Raw genomic sequence first — 20,483 nt, forward strand, 5'->3', positions numbered from 1 at the left:
CTCCGGGCGCCGCTGTCGCTGCCCTGGACGCTGCTGGGGCCGGTAATTAGCGGCACAGCCCCGTCTGATCAACGTGCGCTTTGCTGGGCTCCGCTCGCCCTTCTGTTTTCCCCTCTCAAGGCTGTGAGGCCAGGCCTGGCTTGGGAGGAGGGTGAAACCGGCTGGAGAGAGCTGCAAAATCTGCCTCGGAGAGTGTTTCTCTCGCTTTGTTTGTTTATGTGCCTCCAGAAGGGAAACTCCTCCTGCCCTTGCTAAAAATCCCGTTGTCAGCGGTTGGTCTGGGTGCTGGAGGTTCCTGCAAGTCATCTTGTTGAATTTCGTGGGTTTGCATTTACATGTTTCTATTTTTTCTTTCGTTTAATTGGTAAGTCAACACTAAACACAGGACTGGAGCAATTGAGCTAGGAAAGTGACCTCTTCAAGGCAGCAGTGTTGGCCAAAAGTGGATTTGTGCCTGGAGTACAATTAACCCGTCTCTGATGCTGAGGAGAGAATTTGTGTTTATTCTGTGCAGGGTGCTTGGTGGATTTGCCACAAACCAAGCACAGCTGTAGCAAGCTTCACCACTTTTTTTAGGCACGTTTTACAACATCCTTATCATATTAATACCTCCCACCTGGTCTGGATTGGTTAGTGATTTACAGGTCAGTTACATCATTTTAAGTACTTCTGTGCGTGCTCAGGGGAAGGCTCTTCACCTGGACTAGGGTCTTCTTAACCTATGGGCGTGGTTCTTAGTACTATAACGAAGGCAGTTTGCTTCAGGATACCCTAAAAGTAAGTTTTGCTGCCAGTGGGATGGTTACCTGGCCAGGTTATCGCATAACTCATCCTATCTGCAGTGGTCAAGGCCTAGAGAATAGGGACTTGGAACAACACAATGTCTTATTCATTATTACCTCGTTAAGGCTGACATAAGCAATACTAACCTAAGCTAATTTCTCAGGTTAGGATGCCCTGGATCAGTAAAACTCTGAGCAAAACTATTAATAGCTGGACAAAGTTAAACTTGAAGGGAAAACTTTGATGTTCCTTCTTAGGCTTTCTCAGGTTTGGTGGGGTTTTTTGTGTGGGGTTTTTGTTCTGTTTTGTTTGTTTGTTTTCCCTTTAGAGTAAAGAGCAGTCGCAGTACCACAGGGTAAAACTTGGAGGCTACAGGCTGGGCATAACCAGCACTTGTGTCTGAGGCTGCCTGGAAATTCCATGTATGTGGAGCACAGAACAGGAACAAGCCAAACGTAATGCAGAGGACTGAATGAGATGAAAGGCTTCAGGTGACCTTGGCTTCACCGCTGAGCTAGTCACTGGGGGAAAAGGATGAGAAAACTACAAATTGGATGTTATGGTGCAATTTATAAGCTGACAATCGTAATTTGAGAGTGCAAATCCTCACTGTAAAATACTGGAAACAACCCAAAGACCCTTTATGTGCAGAGCAGCATGGCCAAGAGACGAAAAAAGGGGAGCAAGACTGGTAAAGCAATTTAACCTCTCTCTTTAGAGAAGCCTTGTCTGAACTTGCCATGTAGAACAGTTACTGTAATAGTTGTGAATGAGGCACATAGAGGAGTGTTGCTGCTCTTGGAGCTGGAGTCCAGCTCAGGCAGGGGGTGGGATTAGGCCTGTGAGGCTTTAGCTGCACATTTCCCTCCCAGGAGCTGTGTCCACCAGGTGGTGCTGGGCCACTGCTGAGTGCTCTCATGTTAGCAGAGACCTTGGCAGTGAACGAGCAGCTTTGCTCCTTTCCTTTCTTGCATTCCGTGGTGTCCCTGACAAAGGGAACTCAGATTGTTACAAGTGACTTCGCTCAGAAAGCTCTCAGTCTTTCTTTGGTGTGTAGATGAAATTAAACAGTATTTGGTCACTGTTTCTTCACCTTGCCAAACTCAATTGTTCCACAGTAAATGGTATTTCTCTGTCCTAAAGTTACAGCTGCAAAGAGCATGGTACCCCTCTGGCTAGAAACCTGCCTCGGTGAACCAGACTTGGCTTTGATGATCAGGAGGTTTGAGTGCTGTAATACAACACACCTGGAAGTAAAACTTGTGGCTTTGAAAGGCTTAGACTCATTTAAAATACAGCTGCCTGCCTACTAAGTGTCCTGGGCTCAAATGCTTAGTGTAGTGTGATTAAAAAGGACAGGTCACTGCATTGAGGTTGAGAACTAAGCTCATCAGAGGTCTCTTGCTGCTTTACCTTTCAGTATGAGGGGGTAGTGGAGCTATCAGCACTCCAGAAATGATCTTTATTTTCTGTCAGGCCTGGGGGACATCTAGTCATGCAAACGAATGCTGGTTCCACCACAGCCTTCTGCTTCTAATAGGGAAGTGTGGTTGAAGTTCAGCAAAGCCGACAACATAAACAACAAAATAAACTCTCTGAACAGTAATTTTTTGTTTCTGCAGTGTTTGGGGTTTTTTGGTTGTTTTTTTTTCTCTAATTTGCTTTTCTCAACACAGACTGAACAGCACCTACCAACAGTAAATCTCAGTTCTGGTTCCTGCAGGTTAAGAAAGCGTACCGGCAGAAGGCCCTGTCTTGTCACCCAGATAAGAACCCAGACAATCCCCGAGCAGGTAAGATGGGGCTGTGCAGACACAAACAACTCTTCATGTTTTCACATGTGCAGACTCCTGGAAGTGGCTCTGCTTAACTCCAGGTCTGTCTTTGCATGTGATTAAGGGGACACCTGGGTGCCTGTCGTGTGAAGTGTCCATATGCAGGACGAAGAGTTATTTTCATCATTGTTAGAGAGCTCTTTTTTTTTGAGGTTGAATGCATACATTTTGGTTTTAGAAACATCAGTGTTAACTCAGTGCTGAAATTTTATTTGCACCTCTCAAAATCTTCTCCCATGGTGCTCGAATCCCAGATCTTTGGCTGTGCTCTCCCTGTGGTTACTGGCTCATCACTATTTTCATTCATACTCTCACAGTCAAAGTTTCAACAGCAAGCTTATAAATCCTGTTATGTATGGATGGATAACGCCCATCTCTGTCTGTTAGAGACAAGACCCTGACTGTGGAACTGAGTATAGCTAAACTGTTATCTGGGTCTGGCTTCTGCAGCCACTCCATTTAAGTTTTGTAGCTGCAGATAGCAGTGAGCAGCAGCGGTGACTAGAAGGATGATGTTCATCAGGACACCTCAAAATAAACATTGTTCTGTATCCTGCATTTTGCAGTTTGATGGGCTACAGTCTTATAGGTTGAAAATATATAACTGTAGTACAGAGAAAATATTTCCACCATTTAAAAAAAAAAAAAATAGGAGCAGTGAGAGGAAAACTGGGGGCTTTGGTATCTGCAGAAGGCTGAGAAGTGATTTGAAGTGCGTGGGGAGGCCTCCAGCTTACATAGGTAACCTTCCAGGAACAGGGTCAGCAATATTGATGTAAAATGAAAAGCTCTGGGTGTGAAAAGGGGAATTTGTAAGTGTATTTCAGACTGACTGCAGGCTGAGTGATGCGTTGCTGCAGATGGGTTCTGCTGAATTCACGTCTTCAAGATTTCTGTTCAAATGAATGTCCCAGTTTTTGTTTCTTAATTTACACTGAAGTTTATGTAACAAATGTTGTCCTTTGAGTTGAGGTGATCCTGGTTATGGGTTGGTTTACAAATGCTTTGGAAAGATTATTCTTCTTTCTGATGTTCTGCAGGTCTCTTCCATAAGGGATTGTCTTTTCTGCTTCACCTCCAGGCCGCTAGCATGGTTTTCTGCATCTTACCCTTTTTTCTTCTAATTCCCAGCGGAAATCTTCCACCAGCTGTCTCAGGCCTTAGCCGTGCTGACAGATGCAGCAGCGAGGGTAAGGATGCCCGTCCCGTGGTGCTGTTGGGGCTGTGTGCTGTTGTGACGTTGAAGCGTGCTGGGGAAGCATTGGAAACTCTTCCTGTCTGTATCGCTCTCTTCCCCAGTTGTGACTTCTTGAATGCCAGTCTCATCCATTGTTATTCCCTGTAGTTTTCTGTGAGATCAAGGATAAGAACTTGGACAACTGTTCTTTTTCTGCTTTAATGTGCTGAGAGTAGCTCTGTCCGTTTGCTGCAAGGTGACAGACCATCTTTAATAACTTGTTAGACTGGGGCATCTCTCATTTAAAAAAATAAATTACAACCACCCCTGATTCGGGGACACATTAAATTCCCGTGACAACGGTACATTTGCAGTTGCCTTGAAGTCAAGGTCTGACAAATAAATAATATCCAGAAGTGATTGGTGAGGCTCAAAGCTTTTCTTTCCATGGGGCACAGGAGACTTGTAAACAGAAAAGCTGAATCATTGTCACAGTCCCTGCCCTTTTGCTGCGAGAGTTTTGCAGGCTGCCAGATGTAGCTTGGACTCTTTTCTTGCTGTGAGGAGGTGATTGAATGGCTACTGCTCAAGGCCTGAAAGTAATCTGGACATGTGAAGGGAAAGAATAAAAACAAAATTAAAAAGAGCAGGTAACTCTGTCCAGAGAAGCTTGGGAGAGCAGACATATTAAAATTTCAGATGATAAGATTTAAAAACATGAAATAACTCTCCTCTTTTCAAAGACTGGCAAAGCTTGTAATCTCCCCTCCAAGGGGCAATTAAGCTTTTGGCATCTAAGAACTTTTTTGGCTTCTACATTTTAAAAAGGAAGAGGCATTTAGCAAGCCCTTCCCTTGCAGGAAGGAAAAATACCAGCTTTTCTAGTCTCTAGCACAAGAGCAGCACTTTCCTGTACAACTGTTCTGCAAGTAATATTTGTGCAGGTCTGTGCTTTACCTACGACAGAAGGGTTCTGTGTGACTTGGTGAACAGATTATCAACTGGTTTAAACGGGGGGCAATGAAAATGCCAGTTTACCTCAGCTCTTAAATCTCTGTAGTGCTAAATGATTGTTGATGTGTTATTTCTGCTGAAAAGTTCTGATGCTCTTTGATCTAATATGCTCATGAGTCAAGTATCTGTCTTGTGAATAAATCTTTCATATAAAATAGACCCTTTTAATTGTAAAACTTGGCTCTAAACTAAACCTGATCTGTTACCAGTGCCCCTAAAGCTACTTTGGCATGTTCAGGGAACCAAAATATTCTTCCCACCTCTGAAGGTGGGTCACACTCTCCAGTACGCTTTGCGATTATTCCTGGACTTCCTCACCCTTTCAGGCTCCATCTGGAGATCCTTGGGCCTCTTCTCACGTTTTCAGGAACTTTGTGTTATCTTCCAACGCTTTTAGGAGGAATTCTAACAAGAAGCAGAAAATGCTTCACCTCTGCTTACAGTGTTTCAGTTTCTGATCTCGCCTTTATTCGCTGCTTTCCATTTTATCTCGTCTGCTTTATGCAGTTTCATGCTGTTGTGTTGGTTCTTTGACAGGCGGCGTATGACAAAGTGAGAAAGGCTAAGAAGCAGGCTGCAGAGAGGACACAGAAACTTGATGAGAAAAGGAAGAAAGTAAAGCTTGGTAATAAAATCAAAACTTCACTTTCTCTTGGCTTGAAGTCTTCATTAGCTGGGTGTTTGCATTTCTGCTACCGCTGGGATTCACCATGGATTGATCTGCTGCCCTTTTGTGCTGGCTGTGGTTTCTTTGTGCCCAGTACAAGGTAGTAACCATGTGAAATCTCCTCCCACAGCCATAGCTGGGGGTGGTCCTGCTCTGGGAAGGAGTTGGGGGTTTTGATGGCTGTTAAGGCTGCTGATACAGCGTTGTGCCTGGGCAGAGGAGATGTAGCAGAGCTATCTGGACTCTGCTTTGAAATTGGTGTAGATGTAGCCAAGTTTGTCATCTTCCCATCCACCTCTGCTCAGCAGTGAAAATTCTCTTGGGTTTGTTTTAATTTTGTTTCTTTCTCTGCAGATCTTGAAGCCAGAGAACGAGAAGCCCAGACCCATGAAAGTGAAGAGGAGGAGATCAGGATAACGAGATCATTAGAACAAGAGGTAATGATAAATTATGAGATTTCTCTGCTGCTTTTGAGAAGAATTGCTGGAAGTCTTTGCAACCATAATGCAAACCGTGTGATGAGATGTAGCAAATCTATAGCAGTCTGTCAGCCTTTGGGATTAATGAGTTCTGTGAAACAGAGGCATGTAGAAGGGATCTTGTGGCAGTCTGGCAAATGTCAGTCTCAGGGGTTTATTTTTTCCTCCCCTTTTCCTTTTGCATAGCAGACAATAAGAGCTCATTGGTTATATGCTGGCTGGTAGTGGCTGTGTCACTACGAACATGAGGGGTCTGGTTTTATGAGCACTGGAGCTGGCACAGGGGAACTAGCAGGAGGGTTGCCCCAGGAGATGGGTATAAGACAGAATCTCTCCTTGGCAGTCTTTAGCTGGCATGGAACTGTCCCCTCCGATATCCGTACTGTCTCACCTCTGCCACAGATCATACGCCTGCGTGAAGAAGGCTCCCGTCAGCTTGAGGAGCAGCAGAGACTCATCCGAGAACAGATCCGGCTTGAGAGAGAGCAGCGTGTCCAAGGTGAGAGCAGATGAGACTGGAGCCCTCAGCCCAACTACGTGCACATGGGACTCCAGCTCTTCTCTAGGCAGAGCTGACGTACAGATGCAGCCTGCTGACTTGGTCCCGTTGCCATGTATAATAGGATCCGACTTGGCACCTTTTCCAGGGATAAGTTAAGACTGGTATTTCTGTGGGGTCGCTTTCTTATACGTGTCCTGCTGCTCTTTAACATGTTGCTGCTGCTCCTTTTCTATAAATGTTCTAAAGCACTGAACCTGGAGCCTCACAGTTAGGCTGGAGGGAGCCTCAAGTCCTGCTCATCTGTCACAATGAAAGCAGTCAGTGTTGCAGACTCAAAATAGGGAATGATTCAAGTTTGCAAAGAGCAGCAGTTGTCATTGGGTTACTGCTTCTATTTCCCCTTGGAAATTCTCAGTACTTATCACCCTGAAGAGGCTCAGTGTGGAGAATAAAGTTTTGTTTAGTTTATGGTTGCTGAGGCTTTACTTTCTGGAACTGGATTCTCTCGTGTTCCTTGGCCATACACAGTCTTCACCCCAGGTTTGTGCAAAGACCAGCCACAAATCTGTCAGGAAATGAGCGACGTACTGAGCTGGAGAACATCTGCATCCTGTGCTGCTGTACAACAATAGGTAGTTACCGTGTTTGAAGTTCTCTCCCTCTGATTCCCATGGGCTGTTCAGTAGGCTCCTTCATATTGGAGGGGATGAGATTTTTCCAGAATCCCAGAACCTCATCCTTTGATATTCCTGAACCTCATTCCCATCCACATGTCTCTCTATTGAACTGCTTTTAAAATATTCTGTACCTGTGTGAGCTTAAAATACAGCTTTATGTTTCAGAAAGTTCTGTTCTTCTGAAAACTAAGTAGAGTGCTGTTCAGGGTTCAGTCCAATGGGAAGATTTATTGTCTCTTGCTTCTTACCTCTTTCATTCTGGCAGGGGCTATGGTATGAGGTCTGTTATTTTCTCACAGGAAAAAATATTAATGAGTTAAAAAAAAGCGCAACCAAATTTAAAAAAAACCAAACCAAAACCAACCACCAGAGGTCCAGATGCAGAAACTCTTTTTGGGGTCACTGGGAGTTTCCTGTATGACTGTAAGTCATTCATCCCACCCTTTCTTAACTTAATTTCACATATCAGGAGTTGGGAAGAATATTGAGCATTTGTTTAATGAGATCCTTTGAGATCCTTGCAATGAGAGCACAACATTATGATGTATTTACTTGCAGGGCCAGATTAAATTATTAGGTTATGCTATCCTTTTGGCTTTTTGTCTGCCCTTAATTTTTCTACACTTGTTCCCACCAGCACAACCCTCTTGCAGGGAAAAATGTCACAGGATGTACCAGGTCTCCTGGCTGTATCTTTCCTTTGCTGTTTCTAGCCTTGATGGTGGCAAGTCTGGGCATCATAGCAGGGAAAAACACTGATGCCCACTATTCACCCATATCCTCTCCACCTTTTTTTCTTTCCCCTCTTTAGACAAGGAAGAAAGAAATGGAGCAGAAGGCAAAATAACTCCCAAACTCAAAGTAAGACATCCTTATAAAGCTGGGTTTTGGTGAAAACTGCTAGAACGTTACACAGCCTTGGAAAATGGAAGGGATGCTCCAACTCTGCTGAACTGGCATGACCCTTTGTACAGTGGAGGTGAAGTTCCACTCCTGTCACTGTCTTTAAAATACCCTTCCTTCCTCACCCTTTTCTCTACTGTCTGGTCTCAATTTTTGGGCCTGAAATGGAGTTGTCTCTGTTTTAGGCACAGGAAAACATCTGCTTATTACCCTGATATAGCCATTAGTGTGCTTTCAAGTGTTCTCTTTTTTTATTTCAGTGAGCAGTGTTTCTCCCTGTTCCCCAAATAATTTGTTCCCTTTGCACATTCTGATGTTGAAATCACTGTCTTGGCAATTCTGGGAGTGTGGCTGTAAATAGCAAACTTGATTGTTGTGCAGGTGGCAGGAGCTGCGTTGAATGTGGCAACACGTGTTGGAATGGACAGAATTGACTTGTCATATTTATTTCCCAGCTGAGATGGAAATGTGGGAAAGAAGATGAGACGAGAGGGGGATACTCAAAAGATGTTCTGCTGCAGATCCTACAAAAGGTCCTGTCTGACACTCTTTCCTACTGCTTGATCTACCCCTGCTCTCAGTGGATAGTGGGATAGAAAGGATAGTAAATTCTGGGAAGCTGCATATAAACCAGTGACTCTTGGTTTCTTCCTCTGTTGTCCAGTTTTCTCTCTCAGGCCATTTTCAGAGCCCAGCAGCATGATCCATTAGCTGTGAACGGTTCCCCAGCCCGCACCTCTGTCTCATTCCCAGAGGGGAAAAAAAAAAAAACAGAGCAATTGCAAACTCTTCCCACTAAATGATTCGTGCCCTGTGTAAAAGTTAGACTGGCTGTGTGGTTATGGTGCACGTTTGCCTTCACTTCAAGTGCTCTACATTAGCTGCTGTGGGAAGTTCAGAGACAGGAACAGACAAGCCTTTGATCTGATTAATCCCAGTGTGTGGTCTTTATTTTCCCTTCATGCAAGTGTCTCCTGTAGCTCTGAGGTGAGCAACCCTCTTGCACCAGGGCTTGCTAAAAGCTCCATGCTTCCCCAGAATTATTTCCTGGAGGGACAGAAATTATGGCAGGTTGGGATCAGTAGAAGTATCATCCAAGACAGAAAGGGTGACAGCTAAAGCTTCGCGTCTGTGAAAACACGTTGTCTCTGTGTTCGTTCCATAGATGAACTTGACTTCTCCTCTGGGTCTGTAATTAACTTTTCTCTCTCCTTTTGTCTCAACAGTACGGCGATGTGCTCAATTTGTTGATCTCCAGTAGGAAGACTGGGAGTGCAGTCGTGGAATTTGCTACGGTTAAAGCCGCTGTAAGTCTGGCAGAGACCCCAGATGTGTGTAGTGGAGAGTGGGCAGGAAGGGGTGTTGCAGAAGGGAAGGGTTAGCAAACTGACAGCCTAGAAACGCTGCCTTGTCATTAAGGCAGTGGAGAAGGGTAATGAGAGTCTAAAGGTACAGATGCATGAAGGGAGTGGCAAAGCTGGAGGCACAAACCCAGAGCAGATCATGCACATAAACAATGAGGCTGTGCATGTCAAAGGCTAAGGAAAGAGACACTGCTTTAAAAAGCAGGCTCTGAGCCATTTCATCAGCTCTCACTGAAGGTGAATTACCCATTGTGGAGATGGCTAAAGGAGCTTTAGAGGTTGTCTGGCATTTGTAGTTTAAAAGAAATCAAAACTTCTTGACTCACTGTGAGTTATAGTAATTCATGTGGCTGTGGAAAGAGAACTCATCAGTAACCCTTAATTTTAGTAGTTCCTTCAACTTAAACTTACACTGTACAAGAGTCTCTATTCCTTGTCACTTCTTTCCCTCATATATCCAAATAATTTTAAAAACCCCCTGAATTTTCTGTAACTCCTCAGAAGTACTGTCAGTGACATGTGCTGTCTATGCTTGGTGCAGATATGGACCTTAAAGGTGCCTCTCACGTAGGGCAACCACGAAATCTTCATTGTTTGTGTCCTACTTGGCCTTGATGCCAGGCTGAGATGGAAAAACTTCTGTGACTGTTGGTGACCTGAGGGTGTGGGGTCTGAAATTCAGATGGTGATGGAAGAATATTTTCATTGGTAGGAGATGGCTGTGAAGAATGAAGTTGGCCTGATAAATAATCCTCTAAAGATTTCGTGGCTGGAGGGCCAGCCCCAGAACAATCCCAGCACTGTCCTTTCTGACAGCAGTAGTCAGCCTAGGACTTCACAGGTAAGGAGACACAGGCTGCTGTTATTTAAATGTGTTTCTAGAGCAACCTAAATGGAATAGTGTGCTTTGCATGTATGGTAAGATACGTTGATTCCCAGCAGAACTGAAAAGAAGCTCTAAATGAAAGGCCTGCCTTCCTGATGAGCCTTTTTGTGCTGAAGCAGTGGCTTTTCTAAAGGACCTTTTGCCTGAGTAGCAGCTCACTGAGAACACAAGGTATTTGGGTGACTGGATCTTCACACAATCTCACTCTCTCTAACAAGTGAAAACCAAGGATGTTCCTTGCTCAGCCCAAAGCCTCTAGTTCTAGTCTTCTGGAATTTTTTCTAATGTACTTTGACTGTGGGAGTCCTCTGGCTCATAGCTGTTTGAAATGGGTCTCCTAGAAGGTTTTTGTAGAGAGGCTTAGTTATTGCATTCACAAGAGAATGAAGTTTCAGTGCTGCAAGGAAACCTATATTCTTAGGGTCTGCAGAAGGGAAGAGAAAGCAATATCAAATTAAATATCCTTGTACAGACCTTATTGCCTGTTTTGGGTCCTCTTTACCAGTGTGGTTACTTTGAGTGCAAGGTGTTTGTTAACTCTTAGCTGCTTCCTGTTTATTTCACCAGATAATCCCTCTGAAGCTGTTGCTCTTGAATAGCAAATGTATTCCAATCACAAAACACATGGAAGCAATAACATCTAGTGGTTTAAAACAGAGAAACCAGTCTGAGGCCATACTGCAGCCAGTTGTTGGCTCTCCATTACCCCTTGCTCCTGCTGGAGCTCTGCAGTGGGGGATGTATCTGCTTCTGAAGAAGATTACACTACGCTTTGCTCTATAGCACAGAATTTATCTTGTGCTCACCATGTCTTCTGATCTAGTTGGTAATTCCTTAGCTGTGAAGGTGTGAAAGGACCTGAGATTCTTTGCTGATTGAGTTCCAGTTCAAACTTCACCTGACACTTATTTCCCTCTCTGTCTTCCCTGTGGTATAAAGATCAAAGAGATCTAATTGCTGAGAGGACTCCTGCCTCATGCTGTTCAGGTGCCCTTAGTCTGTGTCCCCATCAGCCTTGTTTGTGTTCACCACCTAAATGTTTTAGCCACTTGTGAGGTTGTTCAGTGTAGTCACTCTCCTGACTTTTTGTTAAGTATTTTTATAGTAGAAGCATTTATACATCAGAATGCCTTGTTGCTATCCTAGTTCTGCTTAGGGTTGTACGTTTTCACTGGGGATATGTGTTTTTTGTCTGAGCAGCAAAGTTTCCCAGAAATCTCAGGGAAAGGCAGTTAGAGAATCACAGCCCAGGAGTCAGGCAGATCTCCATGCACAATGTAGAAGCAGTGAGAGTCCTGCAGGCACAGCAGATTCACAGAGGTGGGCAGAGTGTTAGAAGGCAAATTGGGGAAAAAAACAGAATCTAACCTGTTTTATTTGAGTATCCCTCACAAGGAGAGAATGAGAACTGGTTCTGAAGTGCTCCTTCATACCTAAGGGTGCAGCTGGAGCTCGGTGGTGGATTCTTGCCTCTGTGGGTTCAAAAGCTCTGGCTTTTGAGGGTGTTTATCTTGCCTTGTTTCTATGGCCAAAGCTTGTTAGTGTGGAACTGCAGTGTCTGCCTGCTGTGAAGGATTAGCTTGGTGGAGCAGCAAGGGAGGGCAGGCTAAAGCAGCCAGTGGTGTTCCTGCTGTGTGGAGGTGGTGACTCACCTGTGTCCAACACAGCCTTGTCTATCCCATATTAGCTCTCGAATGGTGAGGAGTTATGGCCAGTGACTTGCATCCTTTCCCAAGAATTGCACTACTGATGCTTGCCTGTCCTTTCTACTGCCTTTATGTGGAAGCAGTTGCAATTGCTTTGATTGCATTGCAGTCTTACTGTCCAGGCTAAGATCTCCAAGCTACTCTGGTTACCACTTTCCCTAGTTCCTACTCCAGACCCTCCCCAAATCCTGCTGCTGCTTCCTCTAGGATGCTTCCAAAATCTGTGATGTGGTAATGTCTTCTCTCAACTTATGCTTTGTCCTCAGCTCTTCAGCTCTAGACTATGCAAAAGGAGCTCTTTCAGCTGTCTTTTGCCACTGCCTCAACCTGCTCCCTGCCTCATCCCTTCATATCCAGTCTGGCTTCCCAGCCATCAGGCTCCACATTCTTGCTTTCAAGCTGCACTAATCTCATTCTGGTTTAAGCTGCACTCACTTCCTATTTGCTGCTCCCTCTGAATTGCTCCTATTTCTGTCTGAATCCACCCCCATGTTTGCTCTCACTCTGCGAATGCAGCTCCTTCCCTGCTCCTCTTCAGAAAACAGCCAAAGACCTGCGGCGTTCTCATGGCAACACACTCACTGCTCATCCCCTTCAGAGCTGTGTCTGCTCCCTGCCTGGGGTCATCAGCCAGGAGCTGTGCACCAAAGCCTTCAAAGGACAGCCACACAGTAACCAGACCAGGGCAGCTTTGGCAGCAGTTCCCAGGTGAAAGCAAGGCTAACTGTTGAAAAGTTGTGCTGTGAGGAGGCAGTGAGTTGCAAGACACTTGCCTCTGCAGTCTTGGGTGGCTTGTTTTCTTCTACAGCAATGGGTGCCCATTGTCCAGCAGTTCCTGAAGAGCTGCTGAAGCCAAACAGGTGAGTTATACTTGAATTGCAAAAGCCAGTGTTACTCTAGGCTATTTGTGAGCAATGACTCTTTGATTGCTGCAGCTCTGAATGGTTCACAGCACGCAACAGCTGTACAGTGCTGTGCAGAGTGTGTTTTGCCACTACGACAGCGTGAAGCACTCGCTTCTGGGAAGGTCTTCTATGCACCTTCAGTCGTGGGACCTCTGTGCCAGTGCTCCTCATTCACTTTGGGCCATTCATTCAGCCCTACTGAAGTGCTGAGAAAACCCCTCTGTCTGGCACTCCTGCATCTTTTCTAAGCTCCTTTGAGGTTTCCTGGAGTTTGTTTCCTATTATCATATTACAGCCTGATGTGAATCTGGTAGGTTAAGGACTGTCTGTGCCTCCTCTGAAATGTCTCACTTTGCTGTAGCTGCCTTCCAAAGCTTGTGGTTATCTGGGTGTGTAGAAGTTTTATTTTAATTTTTCAAAAAGAACCCTAGTATCTAATCTAGGTATGAAAAAGGTAAAAATTGGTCACCCAGTAGTTTCTGCAGTGTCCTTCTAACAGTTTGCCCTGATACTCCCTAAAATATTCTCAGCCTGGCAGAGCCCTTCCCACCAGCCAGCTCACGGGGTGAAGAGCTGTTCATTTCAACGCTGGGTCTTGACCTGAGCTGTGTGCACTCTCCTCAGGGGAAGATAAAGCAGCAGCAGCTCTAGCCTTCTCCCAGCCCAGAGGAGCAGAGCCACACTGCTTCCCCACCCTCAGAAAAGCGTGGAGTGCCAGAGAGGATAGATCTTGGTCCCTGCAGAGAAGGGACCTGTGCTCTTGGTGCCTGGGCTTTTTCTGGCTTGCTACCAATGAAATGAGGCAACAAGACACTTCTAGTCACAGATACATTTATTCTTCCATATCTGTACAGCTGATTGATCAGTGCATGCTTCAAGCAGCAGTTATCTGGAGGAAGTTCTTCTCCTGCTAGTAGGATAAATAAACTGCTGTTGCTGTATTACGAGCCTACATGGATGCTTACCTGTTTCCAGGCTGGAAGTGCCAACTGCACTTGAGTTAGGGGAAAAGAAACCCAAAAAAAACCCCAAAAAAACCCCCAAAGAACAGCTTTGATTTTTCACATCCAAACATGGTGGGAGAAGAAACATGAGTTTCTGTCTCTTGACCCTTGCCATAGCTATGGCTTTGTGATGCAGTGCTGCTGTCTCCTTGCAGGCTGCCTGCTTATCCACAAATGCTGTATGCTGTATCCCTTTCTGTCCGTGTTCCGCAGCGTCACAGCCACATCCCCAAAATAACAAGTCTTTTGCCAAACAATGCCATTCTTCCATGAGGAGGAGATGCAGAGTCACAAGTGGGAAATTCCCAGGGTGGAGAATGGAAACTTGGCCATGAGGTTCCAGCAGACAGTGCTCTCATCTGAGCACGGAGCCTGCGAGCTCTGCTCCGAAGGTCTCCTTGGCAAGGACAAGGACAGTCTGTGGTGGGTGAGATGAGAACAGAACAGGCCACACACAACGGGAATGCTGCAGTATCCTTCCTCCTGCTAGGACTAGAGAAACTGGCAGCAGCAGTAAGTACATGTGCTATGTTAAATGATAAATACCTTCAAATGGCGTAATCTCTTGGGTTCTGTTTCCTGAGGGTCTGGAGAACATCCTCAAGAAGCGAGAGCCCCAAATCCACTTTGAAGGACAGGAAGGGGTCAGACAGGTCAGACAGAGTGGTGCCATTCTGGGAACCTGTCTCTGAGGTCCCGTGGTCTGTAGCCTGGTCCTTGTGGAATTGAGTTTGAGTGGCTTTGTGGTATTGATGAGTAGCACTAGAAAAGGAGATGTCAGAATGTGAATCTGTGTGATCGATGATGTTAGGGCAGCTGGAACTGTCCAGGTAGAGCCGGGGAGGCTTGGGAGGTGCCTGTGCCTTGGCTAGGTTTTGCTCACTCTGACAGGACAGGTAGTCAGACTTGTCCTTCAGATCCCTCAAGCATTCCCTCTTCTGGCACTGTCCATCACTGTCCAGAGTGTGGCTGTTCTGATTCAAGATGATGACTTGGTTGCCCAGCTTTTTGTGTCTCCTGAGTGAGAAACGCCTGAAGAACGTTGTGGACTTAATGGACCCTCTCCGCCAAGTATCCATGCTGATGAAAGGCAACGAGAAGGAGGAAACTGCTGAGTCTTCACAGTCAGGTGTTGGACTGATGTTGCAGGATCAGCAGCAAGCCACACAACAGGAACAACCTCTTCCTTCCCAGTTCCTGTAGCTGGAAGGAAAACAGAGAGGCTGGTATTGCAGGAAATGCAAACTTCACACTATGTCCCCGTGTTAAAGAGCAATTGGCCTGTCTTGGATATTAAGGAGTCTCCTTCTTCAGGGGAGAAGGAATGGCAATGTCTGAGCTTGTTCAATCTGTGCTGCAGAAAGAAGCTGATGAAGAACAGTAAAGGCACACAGTCACCATGAGAACAGATTCCATCTAGAACAGAAGGGCACTTTGGTACCATGGTAACCAACCACCTTCATGGTGAAGGGCACAGTATAAAAATCTCAGTGGGTGGTTAGGAAGGGAGACGGTGACTCAGTCCCACTGAAGGAAACCAGAGAAATACAGTCAAATGGAAATCTAAAAAGCAACAAAAGTCGGATGTGAAAGACAAACGTTAGGAAAATTGAATGCAAAGTCGACTTACGCTGTGTTGGAGCAGCACCTGAGTCCAGCAGGCAGAGAGGAGGAACTGTGGAGCACTCGGAGAACCGTGACCACCACCTTCACTGGGGCGCTGGGACGTTGGAAGAAGCAAGTCCAGGGACGATTCAGCCAGGTTGGACCCGGAGTGCTAGAAATCCCCAATGCCTCCTTCTCTTCATGTGCCTCCTGTCACTGCTTCCCCGGCTGCAGTTCCTTGCGCGTATGTATTTGTTTTGAGCCAAGCCCTTGCTGAGTCAGCCACGTCAGGAACTGGGTTCTACACGATTGGTAATTGCCAGGATTGCAGGAAGTAGGTGTGTAGAGCAGCAAAGCACCAGCCCACACTCTGCCTGCGGAGCAAGCAGCTCCCTCAGAGGCACCCCGACTGCTGGAGAACTCTCAGCCCGAACACCGACTCGTAGCCCATCTTGAGTCAGACTCTGTCTTCTCCTGGTGCTCTCCCTTCTGCCACTTGTGATGGCTTGTTGTGTCAGCAGGGCTCCCAAATGAGGCCGGAAATAATCTCTTGCCTGTTTTAAATTTAAATCCAGAGTGTGAGGTAGTGATTCAGGTTTGTATGGGTGATTCATCTGCATGAGTCTCATCTAGGCTATTTCATTCCAACGAGCAGATGACAGTAAGTATCTGTGGTTAGTGGACAGGAGCTTTGAAGAAGCCTAGTTCTGCTGCTGAAGGCTGATACAATCTGGTGCTTCCTCAGACGCTGAAAATCTGTCCTGCAAGTACTGAAAGGTTATTTCATTCATGCAGCTCCTAAAATACCAATTATGGCGTATTAGTCTCTTAATTTCCTGGTCTGAGTTTCTCATCTGTTGTGGGCTTCTAGTTTGTCCTCACAGCTAGAGGCTGCCGTTGGAGGAACCACTTTGCTGGCACGTGATAACAAATTTGCACTTGCCCCATTTTCATGCAGAATCTTACTTAGCTATTCTATTGCTTGTTCATCCCTTCTGTGTTCTATTTAAGATGTCCTGAAATCACTACTAAGTCTTGTTCCCAGAAAAATGACTGCAAGGTTTATTTTTTCTTCACCTTCTGTCAAGATGCTTTTGTTTCTACCTGAACTGTCAAGCAAATGAGGTGGCTGTTTCCAAGCATTGCAGTGCTTTGATACATCTGAAATAGTGAGGCCACCTACTAGTGTTAAATGGCTTTGGAAAGCAGAGTGCCAACACCACCCCTTTGCTCTGCGACAGCAGCTCTCAGCTGCTGCCTACGTTCATTAGGTAGAGTCTGCAGTCACCGCGTAGTTGACGTGACAGTTGCTACCACACATAGCAGAAAGGCTCCAAGAGCTTTTGAGAACTGAAACGCTCTTTTATCAGGTCTGGGAACGTACCTGGTGGTTTCTCACTGCAGTCACTTCCATGACTAAACCACAGAAAGGTTGGATTTGGGGGGTTTTTTATGGCATGAGCCTTTGTAACGGATGAAGCATACGCTGGACTTTGTGCTCCAGTGTTGTACTTGCAGAGTGATCTTGTCATCCAGAATAACCCTCCACAGCCAGGCGAGCTGTGCCTCCCCATCCAACCTCCTTGTGAGCAGGGAGCAGCAGGAGGGCAGTCCAGGCTCCCTGCCTGTCCCGCTCCGTGTCTCCTCACTCACCCTGTCACAAAGCTGGCTGTTTCTCTAGGCCAGGCAGCTTTCACACCATACCTCATTTCTCTGGGGTTGTCCTGCTGTGAGGCACCTTCCTGACTGGAACGTGCACGTTATGATTGTGGTTTATGGAGAAGAGGGCCTGGGGTACGTGCTGTCCCTGACAGGTTGTGTTTGCTTTGTGCTCGCAGGCATCGGTGGTATCGGAGCGGGATTACGAGAGCCTGGTGATGATGCGGATGCGCCAAGCAGCAGAGAGGCAGCAGCTCATTGAACAGCTCCAGCGGGAGGACGAGGAGGAGTCTCACACCTAGCAGGAGAGAGTATGGATTCTTCCCACCCCATCATTCTTCATTTCTAAAGCTGTTTCTTAAATTAAGTCAATAAACCTCCTTTTTTTAAAAAACTGCTGTAGGAATGCAAACTCTCTGTGCCTGCAGCCCTTATCCCTTCAGAGAGCAGGGGAAAAAATGGCTGCGTAAGCTTCAAAGTAAGTGTATGAACCTGTCAGTCTGTGTAGTCAGAGCCTAAGACAGGGGGTGAGAGGTGCCATCAGAACACCAAACCTTGGAGCTTCTTTTTATTCCTGAAAACTTGTTCAGGGGCTGTAGATCCAGAAGGCTTTGTCAACAACCGTTTAAAACAACCCACAGAAAGACATTGGTCTCTTTAGAGAAATGTTTTATTGGTGTTTATTGGATCGATACAGTCCCAAACAAGCCAGTGGTAAGATTTTACAGAGCTCATACCTGAAGTGCTCACAAGACCTTTCTGAGGATGTTTTAGGAACGATGTGTTACGCTTGCATGGCTCGTTAAGAGAAATGTTTGATGATGCTGCTGCCCACAATCCAATCTGGGAGAGAAACTTGCCTTGCTGCCGAGTGAAGGGGCTCTCAAAGAGCACGGTGTAGGTTTGGCAGTTCCCTGTACATCTCGGGGGTGAGACAGGATGGTGTCTGTTCCCCCCCCATGGCCAGGGAGAAGGCATGCCCTGAGCTCCGGGCTCAGCGCGTACCTCTCTGGGGCAGCCCCGAGGAACAGGCAGACGAGTCTCGTATTTGAGCTTCCTCCAATGCATGCTAAAGAGGAGATGATTAACGTGTAAAAAGATGGTATTTGCCAGGCTGCCAGTCAGATGAACGCGGAGATGCAGCCATCTGTTCTCTGAGCATGATTTCATCTGCACTGGGCCTGCCTTCCTCCCCCCGGTCTTGTGAATGGGCAGGGACGGCAAGTTTATGTTGGGTCAAGTTTTACCTCAATACCAACCCCTCCCCCCCCACGCCTGAGCGCCTGGAATCTGGGACAGAAAGGAATTAAGGGGAAAGGTTTGCTGTCGGTCCTGGGTGAGATGATCCCAGCAGGGTCTTGTCCAGGTGGAACACCAAAGTCTTCCTCGCTATTCCTTGTGGAGGCACCACACCAAGGTCTGGCCCACGCCCGTCATGCTCACCACGCGGTAACCACAGCTCTCCAGCTTGTTCAGGACTATCCGCGGTGCGTCATTCACGTAGTACTCCCAGCTGCAAGCAGGAAAGAGAAGAAACAGAATGAGGTGGAGAAGGAAGAGACAAGAATTTCCTTGTGGAAGTGACTCTGCCTCGCTGCTAAACCCACGTAAGATACTGCAAGGACCACGTCTGGCACACGCTATGTGACATGGTGACTCAGGTGGGGAAGACCAAACCCAGGAGGAAGCCTGTCCGGAATGGAAGGGTCGCGTTAAACCCAAGTGTGGTTTGGTTGTCCATGTGCTGCTTGGTTCACTGGGCTGAAGCTGTAGCAGAGAGGGGTCATGGGTGTTCACAGCTGGGAACTCGTGGAAAAGGAGGATAATCTGTCTGCAAAGCCAGAAAGAATGATTCGGTGTCTCTAAGGAATGAAAAGCCCGTGGTTTGCCTGTGTCACAGCCTGCCTGTAAGTTGAATATTTCTGGGAGCCTGTGCTTGAAATTTGCGGATTGGAAAAAACCGCCGCCTTCAGCCAAGTATCAAACCTGTGAAAAACCAGAAGTCATCAGTTGCCAACAGAGCTGCCAAATGAGGTGGAGCACAAGTTCCCCTCAACCCCGCAATTCCGAGGAGTTACAGGCTGTGGGTGTTGAGCTGACACTTGGGATCTTTCTCCAGCCTTTATCCCTCCGGGGTTTCCTCTGGCTCTGTGCGTTTGGGGCAGAAGCCGTCCTTCCCTCCGCACTTCCCTGGGGCTGCTCCTCTGCAGAAGTCCTGAGGGCTGTGAGACCGCTCCCCCCCCCAAAAAAGTGTGATTGCAGGGTGGGAGAGCAGCAGAATACAGACCCAAAATGGGCTCAGTGAGGTGGGAGAGCAGCAGAATACAGACCCAAAATGGGCTCAGTGAGGTGGGAGAGCAGCAGAATACAGACCCAAAATGGGCTCAGTGAGGTGGGGAACCAGCAGAGCTGAAATGGTGAGAGGAGCCTTCAGCGTTGGCTCTGGCAGCCGCTCTGTTCCTGTACCACAGTCCTTCTGGATGCAGTTATTTGTTCCTGCAGATGGGTAAGTGCAGCTCTCGATGACTCACTGTGCCAGATAAGCTGATAATGATGGGCTGCGGGATCATTTGGGATCTGGTTTGGGCACCTTCACAAAGACTCCCCTGATTTTCATGCTAATAATAAAAAAAAGACCCAAAAGCATTTCCAAAGTTGCTCTTGAGAAGATTGCGAAACATTAATGGAGTGGCGAGTGCTTTTAAGGCATGAAATAACACCAAGATGTGAAAGCTTTTCTCAGTTTCTCAAGACAGACTATACTTTGCTGTAATTATAGATGTGGTGTAAAGATAATATGTATTATTATAAGTGTCTTTGAACTGAATGCTTTCTCTAAGAGGCTTGCCACATACCCTTCAGATTCACACGCTGGGAGGTGGTAAATATTATTGCCATTATGCAGAGGAAGGAGCCGAGGCCGGGATCGTGTTTGTTATTTGTAGGAACCTAAAAACCTGAGCAGCTGAGCTAAAAGCAGGAGGGAAGGAAGGTGAGTTGCCCAGGGCTCTACACACAACTCCGTGCTGAGCGAAACAAAAGATGGCACACGGCGCAAATCAAATGTGCCGCCGGTCTGAATCGGGATGGAGCGGCTGTGAACATTTGCAAAGGCTCCCCTCCAGGCCAAGTGCCAGCAGGGAACAGGAAAGTCACCCGAGATGGGGGAGGACTGTCACCCTGCACATCCTGACACCCATGACCTGCCTCCCAGACGTGCCAAAGCCAGCGTGCCCAGATGAGCGTGCACAGGGACGGGATCGAGCCGGGGCAGGAGCATCCCTGGCACACAGGTATTTCAGTGATGGAGCAGATGT

General features: G+C 46.7%; 2 protein-coding genes across 2 annotated transcripts; one reads left to right on the top strand and one right to left on the bottom strand.

Annotated features, from left to right (window-relative positions):
* Positions 1 to 1,111: 1,111 nt before the first annotated feature.
* DNAJC17 (DnaJ heat shock protein family (Hsp40) member C17) lies at positions 1,112 to 17,553 on the top strand (the record flags this gene model as incomplete). Its single annotated transcript, XM_010173652.2, has 11 exons — positions 1,112 to 1,138; positions 2,507 to 2,576; positions 3,750 to 3,808; positions 5,347 to 5,434; positions 5,831 to 5,913; positions 6,358 to 6,454; positions 7,946 to 7,995; positions 8,493 to 8,570; positions 9,264 to 9,344; positions 10,114 to 10,242; positions 17,346 to 17,553. Coding segments are annotated over 11 exons (885 nt in total), but the record flags the coding sequence as incomplete, so codon positions are not given.
* CUNH15orf62 (chromosome unknown C15orf62 homolog) lies at positions 14,272 to 15,087 on the bottom strand. Its single transcript, XM_010173651.2, has 2 exons — positions 15,051 to 15,087; positions 14,272 to 15,016 (listed from the first exon to the last, which is right to left on the bottom strand). The coding sequence occupies exon 2, from the start codon at positions 14,979 to 14,981 to the stop codon at positions 14,451 to 14,453; it is 531 nt and encodes a 176-aa protein (XP_010171953.1). The 5' UTR covers positions 14,982 to 15,016; positions 15,051 to 15,087; the 3' UTR covers positions 14,272 to 14,450.
* Positions 17,554 to 20,483: the final 2,930 nt, after the last annotated feature.

Source organism: Antrostomus carolinensis, unplaced genomic scaffold, assembly GCF_000700745.2.
Source record: "Antrostomus carolinensis isolate BGI_N321 unplaced genomic scaffold, ASM70074v2 scaffold31048, whole genome shotgun sequence".
Lineage (NCBI taxonomy): Eukaryota > Metazoa > Chordata > Aves > Caprimulgiformes > Caprimulgidae > Antrostomus > Antrostomus carolinensis.

Excerpts from the sequence above, each read along its gene's own strand:
- CUNH15orf62 (XM_010173651.2), bottom strand. The coding sequence starts at position 14,981 with ATGGATACTTGGCGGAGAGGGTCCATTAAGTCCACAACGTTCTTCAGG.